General features: G+C 31.8%; 1 protein-coding gene across 2 annotated transcripts in view; it reads left to right on the top strand.

Moving 5' to 3' along the window:
- Positions 1 to 1318: 1318 nt before the first annotated feature.
- The window catches only part of LOC148611788 (von Willebrand factor A domain-containing protein 7-like), a 29266-nt gene continuing 17172 nt past the window's right edge, over positions 1319 to 13412 (top strand). Inside the window, exons 1-6 of one of the 2 annotated variants that reach the window (XM_088592679.1) lie at positions 1319 to 1756; positions 9029 to 9151; positions 9497 to 9670; positions 9915 to 9978; positions 11667 to 11770; positions 12951 to 13142. In XM_088592679.1, the coding sequence (XP_088448805.1) occupies positions 1486 to 1756; positions 9029 to 9151; positions 9497 to 9670; positions 9915 to 9978; positions 11667 to 11770; positions 12951 to 13142 (928 nt within the window). In that variant the 5' untranslated portion in view covers positions 1319 to 1485. The remainder of the gene's footprint in view (positions 1757 to 9028; positions 9152 to 9496; positions 9671 to 9914; positions 9979 to 11666; positions 11771 to 12950; positions 13143 to 13412) is intronic. The other variant, XM_088592678.1, reaches the window with a different exon arrangement.

Below are 13412 nucleotides of genomic sequence, written 5' to 3'. Positions count from 1 at the left end.
GTATGTATGATTTTAGTTACTGTATGTTCTTTGTTGTGTATATCTGTTTTCCATGTCTGGTCTTTGCCCCTGGATTACATTCTTTTGATTATCGCTATAACCTTGGTTTCCTTGATTACTCTTTCACAAAATTTCTCATTTTATTTAACTGTTGGTTTTGTTTTTATCAAATTCAATATCCTAAATTCATTTAACTTTTGCAAAGACAATTTTTTTTCAAATTTTGATATAAATATGTCTCTTCTGGGGGCCACCGTCATGCTAAATAGAAATGTTTGCGGTTATGGTTGTCTGCCTTGACTTTACAAAATTAGCTTTGCCGTCATTGTATTATGTATTTGTTTTCCTTGATAAACTTCAGTCATTTTCCAATGGTAAAAATAATTAGCTCCATGAATTTGATAAAGCCAACACAACAGATTAGATAATACTGATTGATTTATTTGTATTGAAGCTTACAATTCAGTTGAAAAAAAATACATCATATGAATAAGTTTTTGTTCAATTATAGTAGATACACAATGGCTTGAGAAGATAGAAGAGAAGCTACATAGAATAGAGAATCCACTTTGGATAGGACATTTAATGAAAACTATTTTCGTCACTTGGCACTTCCTAACGAAATGTATTTTTTCTGTTAAAATGAAAAGGTACTACTACAAATCCGCGAATTTAAAACTCAATGAACGGATGAAATTTGAATTAACCATGCAAATTGATTACTTCGAATAAAATAATCTTCACTTTGATAAACTAAGTTAACCATAAGAAGGAAATCATAGCATTCATCATATGTATCTTTTATTTTGTACCGATAGGATCACTTGTACTTAAAACCTTGTCATACCCCCGATAATCATGAAACAAAAACCTAGGCCTTTCTTATGAATCTATGGTATTTACTTTCGATTTCCTCTCAAGATGTTCTCGACATGGCGTGTAAGGTTCTATTTTATAGACTGAATTGTTAATGAGACCCCAAATCTCTACTTCTTTGATCACATTAATCAAATATTTATAATTGAAATTCTCTTTTTTTCTTTTGTTCGGCTTTATTATTTGAGTGGCATCAATTTCAAGCCTAAATATTAGACGAAAGCAATATGCAATTCATAATGATAATACGGTCATGATAAGTGATCAATCACATGGTATAATAATCATGATAATGGTTTTACGAACTATCAACAAGTTGTGTAATGGAACATTTACACCTCTTTGGTTAAAAGGGGCTAGTACCAATAGTCCAATCACTTATCTTCTACAAGGGAAAACCATTTAAATTCTATATAAACTATGCATTATCTTGAAAGACTTTAGATTCTTATTACTATATGGTGACGCATTATATCATCTATATCACTCGAAATTCGGTATCTATATACACGGAGCTACAACGACTAATAGCAAATATAAACGTCTGACTTTAATAACGTTTATCTAATTTATATAGTTAGTAAATTTTCAAGGAACAATAGTTGGTCAATGGTTAGAATAATGAATTATCGTCTAATTCCACACATTTTACTTTATATATGGACTCTTACTTTTACTGAAGCATTTTACGCTAACATCTTTGGAGATTACGTTGGAAAAAGCGATTACACGCAAGCAGAAATCACAGAAATTGGAATTCTGAAAGCGGTGGCAACATATTTTGAAGAGACACCGGCAGGTGGATCACAGGCTACACCTGGTTCTTTGACTGGAATCATAGACATAACAGCAAAAAAACTGTATGATCAAGTGTATGGAGGTAAAAAGTCAATTCTATGAGCATTTAAGCATTTTGACAGTTATGTCTAATCACCAATTCGGAGAAGCGGTTCTACATATTTAAATTTCAAATAACTCTTTTGGTAATATCATTATCAGTTTTGTCTAAAGTACTTTTGAAATAAGTTAAAACCATTTTTTTATATGTTGTGAAATATACCCTTTTTATTAATTTCCAATAATTCTCCATTTTTCACATTTTCTTCTATCAAAACTACTTGTAAAACTAGTTTGTGAAATTAAAATTAATTTTTTAATTTGCATTTTCTAGACATGTTGTTTTCTAATGGAATTTGACCTGTAAACAGTGCAATTAATCTATTTCTTTCTTATTTCATTTCAAACAATGATATATTTGTTCTAAATCCTTATCACATCAAAATATTCTGATATTAGTTTACTTTTCGTGTCTAATTATTGCTTTAGAAATTGAATTATACCCGTTGATTATGGTGTCCTTGAAAATCAATTATATTTACATAGGGTACTCAGTTATTATACATTTTAGCAGTCAATAATATACACTGGGTGAGCCAATGTAAACATCACTCGCAACAGCTTCATTTACAATTGAATCGTTCTAGACCTCCTTGATAGTTATGGATATGAACTTTAACAGTTTTTGCAATATGAATATCAATATTAACATTTGATTTTTAGCCTTTTTTATTGATTCTATTTATCTGGCTAATTAGTGATTTAATGTTCAATCAGTTTAAATGTCAAATCTGAAGTTTGTTTGTTTGTTTTTTTTGGGGTGGTGGTGGTTATTTTTGTGTGTGTTTTGTTTTATTTTGTTTCGTTTGTGTTTTGTTTTGTGTTGTTGTTGAATATTATGCATTCTCTTTAACTCTAATACAGTATTTCATGGGGGCTCAAGTTTTTCTCTTGTTTGACAGGAGTCAGGTTATTTATGCCAACTTACCCAGAGCGAGAACAAGTGATGATATAATGACATAAACTGTCAGTTCCATTACGGACATGAAACATTTGAGCGTTCATGAATTATTTTCGTTTTGATATGACATATCCAGTAAATTTTCTATACTTTTGAAGACTTGAAGTTACGTAATGGAGTCGTTTATACATACATAGCACTCGCATCAAGGAGGCACAGTTTAATTGCAAATGCTAATTTGTCACGTCCGATTCAGGGCATACGTTACATTGCTATAATTTATGTGGAAGACAATCAATCCACTTTCATGACCATACCTAAGTTGACAATGACAGTTACCCCTTTTACTTTTTCTATTTAAATTTACCCGCCACAACAAAAATGTTGAACAGTTGAATGTAATATGGTCAATAAAATGGATGCATGTTTTTAAATATACACGAATACGAGACATTTTGAACGTTTGAGTATATCAAATGGTGTCCATCATATAGTAATAATGATAAGAACTATGTGTTTGCTTAATGAAACGCGATAGGTGTGATTTTCATTATGATCTATAATAATAATTGTTATTAGAAATCATCTTGATCTAAAGGTAAAGTGCAACAATGTCTAAATCAAAGTAAGAAATTCAAGGAAAAAAGACCCTGAATAGAATCTTACTGCACAATCTTATCTAAATATAAATGTGGTTTCCGATGAATTTATTTTCTCCGGTTGCAAAGCCAATGCACATATTCACTTAACTGAAGAACCAGTCTCTAATAAAATGTTTTAATCTTTTCTTAAATATGTTCATGTTATAAAGAAGGAAAACATATACATTTTGAAAACTGTTTTAAGTCAGCAAGCAGATGTTTTCCTCGTGTAAAAGTAATTATCAGTGCTAATATGAGTCATGTCGGCTGACAGGCTCCCGATAAACGTAACAAATCATACCCCAAGTAGTCCTAGAGCGAGCTGTCTTGGTCAAACTACTCACGTGTTCCTTTGTGACAACATGATATCATGGGGTAAATTCATGTGTCAAAAACGTTTGTTCTGTCATCTTGCTTAAATGCTTGAGGTCAATAGAATATCAGGTACTTTATTAGAGTGTTACCATATGTGAAATTGCTCCCGTCGGAAGTGATATGTATCCTTTAAATACATCATAATTAGAATGAATGATAAAAAGTTACCTTTACTGATATAATCATTATGTATCTGCAAATGATTTGAAGGTAGATAATTATTATGTTAATCCCATTGGTCATTCCTTCACTGATCAGGATTGTGTATTTGTTTTTTGTTTTTTTTTGTTGTTGCTTTTTTTGCTATTGCTTTGCACTGTTGTCTTGTATTTTTTGTTTTGGTATGTTTTGTTTTTGTCTATTTACAATTAAACAGTGCTTTTCTAAAAGTTCTTTATGCAAGTTTTGTTTCTCATTTTTTTTATTGAATATTGCAAAATTTCTCTTTTAGTCCTTCTAGCAAACGTGTCGACTGACATGTGATAGTTGAAACAAATGACACCGTACATTCTCTGATTATAACTTCATGTTTACATGAATAAGTAAGGTATACATTCAGTGCCTAGCGCTGTGTTTTTGTTTTGGCATTTGTAAGGTTAAAAATGCTTTGATAGAATATATTTTATTTGATTTCTTTCAAATAACTACGTTATTGTGAAAATGACACATGTAATACGTACTGCGAGTTTGCGTTTCCCGGCTGAAAAGTTTTATAAAGAATGTAATCTTCTTCTATGTTTTCTGGATAATTGTCGTGTATAACAGTTTTAAGTATTCAATTAAAAGATATCTCCAACACTATCTGATCACTCGTCAATGATCATACGTCATTGTTACTGTCATATTGAGTTCTAGGTACTTATGGTAAAGACATCGGAAAATGTGTAATTGTAATATTATCAACTGACAAAAGTTACACTTATCCTGTAATCCGAAAGAAAATCATTCTAAAAATGTTAAGCACTAAATAAGTATTCAATGTTCAAACGTGACTTCTAACAAGAGACAGGGATATCATTTATCGATCTTTAAAGATCAGGTATACATTCGTAGTGGTTTCATCATAGGGAAAAGACTAGATGAAAGTTTTGCGACATTTTAATTTTCGCCATTTTCGACGAATACGTGTAACTCGAAAGAAAAAACGTAATGGATAATTTTCTTCGTGGAACTTTATAATCCAATTCGAGACATGATTGCGAATTCAAACTAGCGCGAGAAAATGATCGCCGCAACCGCAAAAGAAAGACGGCGCAATAATTTCCTTGTTTACACTGCGTCCTCACCTAATTCCGATAATACCACAATACGAAGAATCCGATAACACCACCATATGAAGACACTATTTATGGAACTAAATGTAAAAGTAAATATCCTTTCAATATTGTCGATATGTCACAAATGAAATGCCTGAATCCACAAAGTTAGGAATTTCGAAAGAAAATTGCTATGATTATTCAAGTCAAATGAATCCTAAAAATACTCTAGTGGGGTATTCTTGCCTTGAACCGGAAGCTCGTTCAAACGAATATGATAAGGCAATGAAAAGAGAAGAGTACTACATTGTATCTTACTGTCATTGTAAGTCATTGATTTACAGATATAAAGACATTGATTGGCACATGCCGGAACCACAGGGAGAATAGGCTTTATTACTAAATGTTTTTAAAATCATTCAAACTATAATTCACTTCGATAAAATGTGATTTATATGATCTAAACAAGCATAAAACTAAATACTGGATAAGCATTGTCAAAAGAAAGTACTACAATGATTAAACGTTCTGTAAATTTTACATGGTAATTTCATATCATGTTACAAAATGAGATTAACCAGTTTATCGTTTAATTCCAGTTAGCTTATAAATGTGTTATGTTAAACAAGGATTAGTGCAATTCCATGTTTTTGCAGGAGTTATTAAGTTTTGTCGTATTATTGTATTTGCCATCGAGTTTTCCTGGACGTTGACATGCATATATTGTAGTCTAGTTATATATAGCGTTTTAAAATACGTTTAAGCATAGAAACGCACTTAAAAACAAGAGTACCACTACAGTAAACTGAAATAATGAAAAAAAAACATGAAATTGTACTTAATTAATCTGATATTAAATATTAATATGTTTTAATTTGTCTTCATTTTTGGGATTTTAGTTTCTATTATTTTATTCTTAGATGCATTTATATGTTCACTATAAATTCCTAATTCAGCACTGCTAGTGGGCACTTGTGGGTATATTAATGGGAACACCTGTGCAATTATTTCACTTTGATGATCAATAATTATTTTTCTTCTTCTACATGCCTATGGCTACTTTGTGGTATTCGTTGAAAACTCTTCCGAGTTGATGCAAAGGAACATTTTGCAAAGGTTTAACATTGTTAAAGTTGTTTATTTGCCGGCGCGTTTTAGTTGTTGTATACGAGTATCCTATTACTTGTCATTTTAGCGACATCTTCCCCACGTGTCGTTACTACCTGCCCTAACTATAAGCGTGGGTGTTGATATGATCTTAGCAAGAGTTTCAGTCAATTCTCGTTGCAAAAATTATGTTAAATGGAATTGACATAATCGTCACCTTGTAAAAACGTTTCTCTTTAAGTCATATGATAAATATATTCAAAGCTGGATGTTACTTTTAAGATTTTTTTACCTGTTGAAGAGATCTTTTGAACAAATGAAATAGCTGAGTGATTAACAACCACCCTATCATTTGCAAATGTTTTATGCTACTGAGTGTAAATGCTTTGATAGAGCGTTTTTAATACTTGACTTGTTTAAACAACTAAATGATTGTAAAAATACATGTGCAATAAATGAATGACGAGTTTGCATTTTCTGTCTGAAACATTTATGATAAAAAGGCACTTGAATTGATCAATGACAATTTTGAAGTTACTCTGAACATCAACATCAAAGATGCATGTATCTATCATATTTTATGAATTATATCCGAATAGGGGAGCTATTGTCTCATTGTGATACGTGGTATGTTTTGCTTATTTCGATTAAAAAAAACAGCAACAGAAAAGAACAAGTTAAAAATGACAAAAAAGCAAAAAATGTATAGATAAAACGTAATATGAACTAAAACGTAAAAAGCAATTTGGATTTTTCATAAAATCAATAGGAATATTACATTAGAACTATTTAAGCCATCTTTCATTGGTATGTTTTAACATCCGAAATTCCATAGTTGTTCGCACAAAAACTATTGAGTTGAAACTATAAAAATCGCTAAGGATTAATCAAGGGATTCAAGTTTCTAGCGGAAATCAACAGAATGTAATCCACGGACAAAGACCAGACATGAAAAACAGACCCACAACAAAGAACACAAAATAACCAAAATAGCACATACAAAGTAAAAAAAGAAAATGAGTTGCTCATTTGCTTATGTTACTTTGTATGCATGATTTTAGTTACTTTATGTTCTTTGTTGTGTATGTCGGTTTTCCAAGTCTGGCCATGTTTTTCCACGGATAAAAAATCCCTTCATTAGTTCTGTATAGGATACGCAAAGAAACTTTGATATCAAATTTGGTTCCAATTGGTCAAGTAGTGTCAGAAGAGAATTAGGAAAGAAATAACATTAAAAATATAAAAGACGTCGAAAAAAGACAATAACTCCCACATGGCTTAACAGATTAAATGAATATTCAAACCACGTTTGGTTCCATTTGGTCAAGTAGTGTCAGAGGAAAAGAGTTTTGAAAACTTGTTAACGACGACGACAACCACGACGGGCGCCAAGTGATGGCAATAGCTCAAATGGACTTCGGACAGGTGAGCTAAAAATGGGTTCACCACACTGGACAAATGTGTTATCGATAAAAAATTCTGGCATTTTGAAAACATCTTCGGTATATTTGGGAGATGTTTTGGAATCTCTACAAAGAACTACATATCTTTAACTAGGCACAACGCCCTTTTTAGAGTAACAACGATGTATAAAGTTTTTGAGTCGAAATTTTAACCGAGAGTTGAAAAATAATAGGTTTTCATGCTATTGTATTCCAATAATAATCTTGAATTGAAGGTTTTCAGAAGTTCTTTTGAATTTTTCCAGGATCCACATTAAATTAGTACCACTACGAGAGTAACAAGTGTCGTTGTAGGACTGGAGACCCTCTTGAGAATAGAAGTTAAAAGTTTTGAAAGAGGTTTAGTGGTACATGTTGCAGATGCAGCAATGGAGTGTTGTTTGTATGGATTCTTGTAGAGTTTAGGAATCCGTTACATAGACGATAGATGACAATCGTCGTCTTAGGTAGAGAGACCAAAAGAGAATAACACAGATTTATGGTTTTCACTATCTCCTCTTTGGAGAGTGTTGTAGCAGTATAGGTCTTATTACTACTATTATTTTCGACGTCTACATCTGATAATAAACACTGGATGTAAAACGCTTTGCAGACAAAACAATGTTCTTTCGGTTTTGGTCTGCCGTTACGATAATATTGTTTGATTTTTGTCATGTGTAGCAGACAATGTTTTGCTACATCTGGGTCTTTTAAAAACTGATGTAGCATTGACACTCATTGACCTACTTAAATATTTTATGAAATAGTTGGTATTGATTTGTCTTTGCAATGAGGGGGAATTTTGTTCTTGACGTTTTTGAAATAGAGGATATTTAGCAAATTAATCGCACTAATACCTTAATAAACAAACGTTGCTTTAAAAGTTTACTCTTCATCTTGACTTTAACAAAAACTGAGTCTATGGAAACCAATATTCAAAATGATGGCTACAAGTCTGTATAATGATGAGGTAGGTTCAGAAACAGGAGTGTCAAGACTTGTTTTGTAAAGTGAGTGTAGAAGAGTGAGAGGTATAGAATAGAGTTTAGTTAGAATGTGATGAAGTCATTCTATGGAGACATCATGCATCTTAGGTGTGATGTATAGTGGCGATGACCATGACTCCTTATCCGTCTTTTGGACTTTTGTCATGTCAAATAAATTCATTACATTTATGTTATTGTTATATCGACTGGAATGGTTTCCTTCACTTTTGATGCTGTCGTTGCCCCCACCAGGTATTGCAGTACCTAATCTGTGAATCCAGTATTACTCTCTTTCCCAACAATAGCTTTTACTTTCGTTGGATGGTATATTTTTTTTCAAGAATACGAAATTTCGTAGAGAGGATTGAATGATCCTGTGGATTAAAATGCTGATAATTTGGAAATTTGGTGGTATTAATTTCCGAACGGTGACCGCACATTCATTTGTTAAATCTTTTTTTCTTTTTAATATTATTCAACAAAGCCCGTAAATATTACTGATTTCATTATAATATAAGTTGTTAAAATGTTATCTGTTACTTTATAGGTTCTAGATCAGCTAAAAGATTACAAGAAGCTATTGACGAGATTATTTACTACAATAGTAAGGTTGACGAAGATCATTACTATGAAGCAGCATGGCATTTTAACGGGGAACAGATTCCGGAAGGTTATAGATTTATAATAAAATTAAAAGTCAGTTTAATTCTGTATGTTAAATCAAGGAAAAAAGTAAATTATGAATGACAAAGAATAAAGTTTTAAGATATTAAAGTAAAAAAAAAAAAGATTAAATCGAGAAACAAGATGTTTCTACTCTGAAGAACAATACAATCATGGAACAAACAAAACTCAACAAATAGCACAAACTAACTAAGACATTGATGAAACTACAAATTTTCCCATGAGAAAGTTTTATTTTGATTCGATACAAATGTCTCCATACTGCAAAAACAAACCTTTATTAGTTATTTTTTCATCTTTATGTAACGTTTTATTCAACTATTCAACTTAGGACATAAGAAACTACAAGGACTACGGTCTCAAGTATTATCAGAGCTAAGAAAACAAAACCCTGATTTTAAAATCGCAAGGGAGTTAATCGGACAGTTTCTTCACATAGTGCAGATGTTCTATAGCAACACTAATTGGTGTGACTACAACGGCAACAGCATGTATCCAGCAATCGGTATGTGCACGTAGTCTTGATTGCATGTTCAAAACGCGAAGGACTATTTCGAGTGATATTGCATAGAAAATGTATGAAAATGTACATGAATACATTAGTTTACATTGTCTTCTTTTGACTTTCAGTAATAAAATTGCGTTGTTTCTTCAGCTTAATTTTCGTAATGATAAATTGTAAAACATTTTTAAACAAACACCAAAGATATCTTATTACATATTCAATCTTATATTCATGTATCATTTAGGTCAAAATGTCAGCAAATTACTTCCTACAGCCCCTCCGAACGTGGACACATGTTCGAACTGCACGTATGTATATATATATGTTATCATATTTTTGTAACATCAATATTTTTGTTTTAGCGTTTAATTCAAAATGCAATTCGGCTTGTGAAAGTTAATAATCTAATATAAACGGCGTATTGATAATATGTAGACGAATGATGAGATTTTTGTGCTTAATCAAAGAGTGTAGAGATGTGAATTCAAGCCTTTTCTAAGGATCAACATATTAGACCTAGAGAAAAAGGGAGGCTTAATTACGTCCGAACATGGAATTAATGCTAACGAACTGTCCAAATATAACGTATTGGTTTATTTTTTATTCAACCTTTAAGTGTGGATTACTACATGTAATCTTGTTGTTAACCGCTTACTACCAGAATATGTTGGCGGGCGAGACAGAATAGTAGGTTTTGGTAAGTGCAACAAACAACGAGCCACAACACTTCACAATGTGAGATCGGTAGAAATTTCTAGGTATTAATTTATCACCTGTTCACGCGGATGGTATTTGTATCGACTTTCAAATACTACGAAAATTGTCATTCGTAGATTCTTCAAAGACCTTGACCGTGAGGCATGAAATTTTATTATGTGTTTAACATCGGATCGCATTTAATATTTGAGGATACTGAGATACATTATGAAAAACAGTCTAATATCCATGACTCAATTTATTAGCTAGAATAATAAGTGAACAAATAATGACTAAATGTCGAATGTTTAATGCGATTAAGACCACTTAATTCTGCGTCAATTTGAAATGAATAAAAAGTTAATTGAGCACCTACACCTTTTAAGGGAATTGGACAAGTAAGTTCATACCACACAAAATTGCCATTTTCATTTCAATGCAGTATTAGTTAAGTCATTGATGAAAAGTTTGTCATAGATTTTGTGAATTTGATCTATGGTTTAAAAAATCAGCGATAATTCCTACCGACTGCTGGTATGCCCTGACATGTCGCTGGCGTTTTGAAATCATTTTAAGGAATATATATTTGAAGGAGCAATCAAGAGAAATCCAAAAACAATGTAATCAAGGGAAAAAACAGACATGGAAAACAGATACACTCAACAAAGAACATTAAATTACCAAAATAATACATACAAAGTTCATAAGTAAATAAGCAACTCGAATTCCACTAAAACTGACCAGGTGCACCTGTTGGGTAAGCGTCCTCTGCTTTTCTAGAAACATCCATCGAGTTGCTCATAAAAGTCAAGTCCAGCGTAGACGAAAGAGGAAAGGAAAACTATCACACGTTGAATAGGAATTAAAAAAAATGTTTTAGATAAAATTATGTAGTTTCTGTATGTTTTGCTTTTTTCAAAAAATAATATTTAATAAGTAACAAGAAAACGTTTCACGGTAACTTTTTAAGGAGGTATTTTGCGAAGAAAAAACAATTCGATATTCAATAAATCTATCAGATGAATATTGACACAGGAAAAAACGCATTTTTGCTGCAAAAACTAAATTAATGCACGAAATGCTGCTATCGATGTGCTAACAGACTAAGCTTTACACTGAAACAAACTTTATCAGAATCACGGTTTTTTGTTAAGTGTTCACACATGTCTAAATTTATTCTCAAACCGGTTGTCAAATGTTATAGTGTATGAGCAATACCGAGAGGAGTATAATACCCGCATTCAGAACATACAAAAACGTTAAAAGATTTTTTTTTTCAATTGATGTATCAATGTTTCAGAGCGCCATGTGTTATGAATTTTGACTCAGCAGTAGGTACATTTCCGACACTTAAGTTTCTGACCAGTGGCTATAAAGGTGGCCAGGATATCCAAAAACCTTTCAGTAAGTCTAATGTTCCATTGATATATGTAGAGTTTGTACTATATATATATACTTTTTACAATACACATGTTGGTTGCACTAAATGTTCACTGATTGATATAGAACATTTAGCCCAAAGGTACTGCTTTCAATTACCTTCAATTGTCTAAGATGTTTTTACAGTTTAAATCTCATCACAGCCACTGTCATACACGAATGACATGTAACCTTTCTACTATCGATGGTATTTTATTTTCGTTTGAATTGCATTGCATTTGAAGCAATTACTTGGAAAATTATTGGTTAAAAAGGACGTAACATTGTTATACTGAAGTCAATAATTCATCGTTTTTTCGCTGTCATATACTTAGAAATTGAAAATATTTTTTTTAATTATATATATGGCTAAACAAAAATATTGACATAATTTACGTCAATGTAAAAAGATCTAATTTCATTTGTATATTAGCCTTTATTGTGACTAGTTTATACATTTATTTCTATATGTAAATACTTGTTCATTAAGTACCAGTATTTATAAAACTCAGACAGTAGGTGATTCATGCCTGACAAAACCCACCGATTTCACTTTTGTTTATAATCACAAACAGTCACAGACAACATAAACAGTCTGAGTTTGTTATTTACCTGTTGCTCTTTTCAGATAAAAATTAATTAGATTGGGAGAGTTATCGTTCTTGAATTGGTTTGATTTGATTGATTTTTGTGAGGGGGATGTATGGTTTACTAAAAAAATACAAATCAGTATACATAGAGGACCATTGTTATGTTAAGATAAAGCTTATGTAGACTGAAAAAAGCATCCTTTCGTTGGTGTTTGTTAACAGTATGAGTCACCTCTACCATAAGTACTGCCTGAATTTTGAATTGACTGGTACTGAACAGTGTCGTTTCTAACAAGTATAAAACTAGAACTATCGACAGTAGAAATGAAATCTACGACATAGCCTATTGGTGACGAATATAATATACAATTGCATAACATTATTGTAATGCTAGCGTTTGATCTATGCTGATTTGAAATACTTGTTTTCTTAGGGACGAAAGGTTCACATTAACGATAACATGTTCAATATTTTTTCATTAATCATAAAAGTGGCTTTTACTTTACAAACCTTATATCGATCACAACTAAAAGATTTTATTTGTATTTACTTAATATGATGATATTTTCTATCAGAGGATCCGTCAAAAAATACCAATGGGAAATGTAGTCATGGTGGACCACTGGACAATACAACGACAACAGTAGCCGCTATTGGTGGTATTAACAAGGATTCTAAAGTCTTTACGAATTCCCCACACTACTACAGTCACAGCAAGGCTGCTGAGGCTGCTGTTGGACACACATTATACTTTTTTAATGATAACAGTATGTTATTATATTATAAGGCCAAAGTATGAAATTTGTTGTATCCCTAATTGTAGGTAGTATATGCTGAAAAAAATGTCCATCCTTTCTTTCATTCCGTTACGCAGCATTTGCCTACGCGTCTATTATATGTTACTCCTCCCACATCACTAAATGATTTAACATACCATTTCTATCAGGATTGCCTGTACCAAATCAGGACCATCGTGACACGTGAAGTTTTGGTAAACTTGTTTCTCTCGTAAAACATGTCAAATCTCCAAGAATGTT

This window comes from Perna viridis, chromosome 7 (genome assembly GCF_037379345.1).
Source record: "Perna viridis isolate PV_CMFRI_1.1 ecotype Kerala chromosome 7, ASM3737934v1, whole genome shotgun sequence".
Taxonomy (NCBI): Eukaryota; Metazoa; Mollusca; class Bivalvia; order Mytilida; family Mytilidae; genus Perna; species Perna viridis.
Note: the sequence above shows the minus strand (reverse complement) of the source record. Positions and strands in the feature narration are given on the sequence as shown.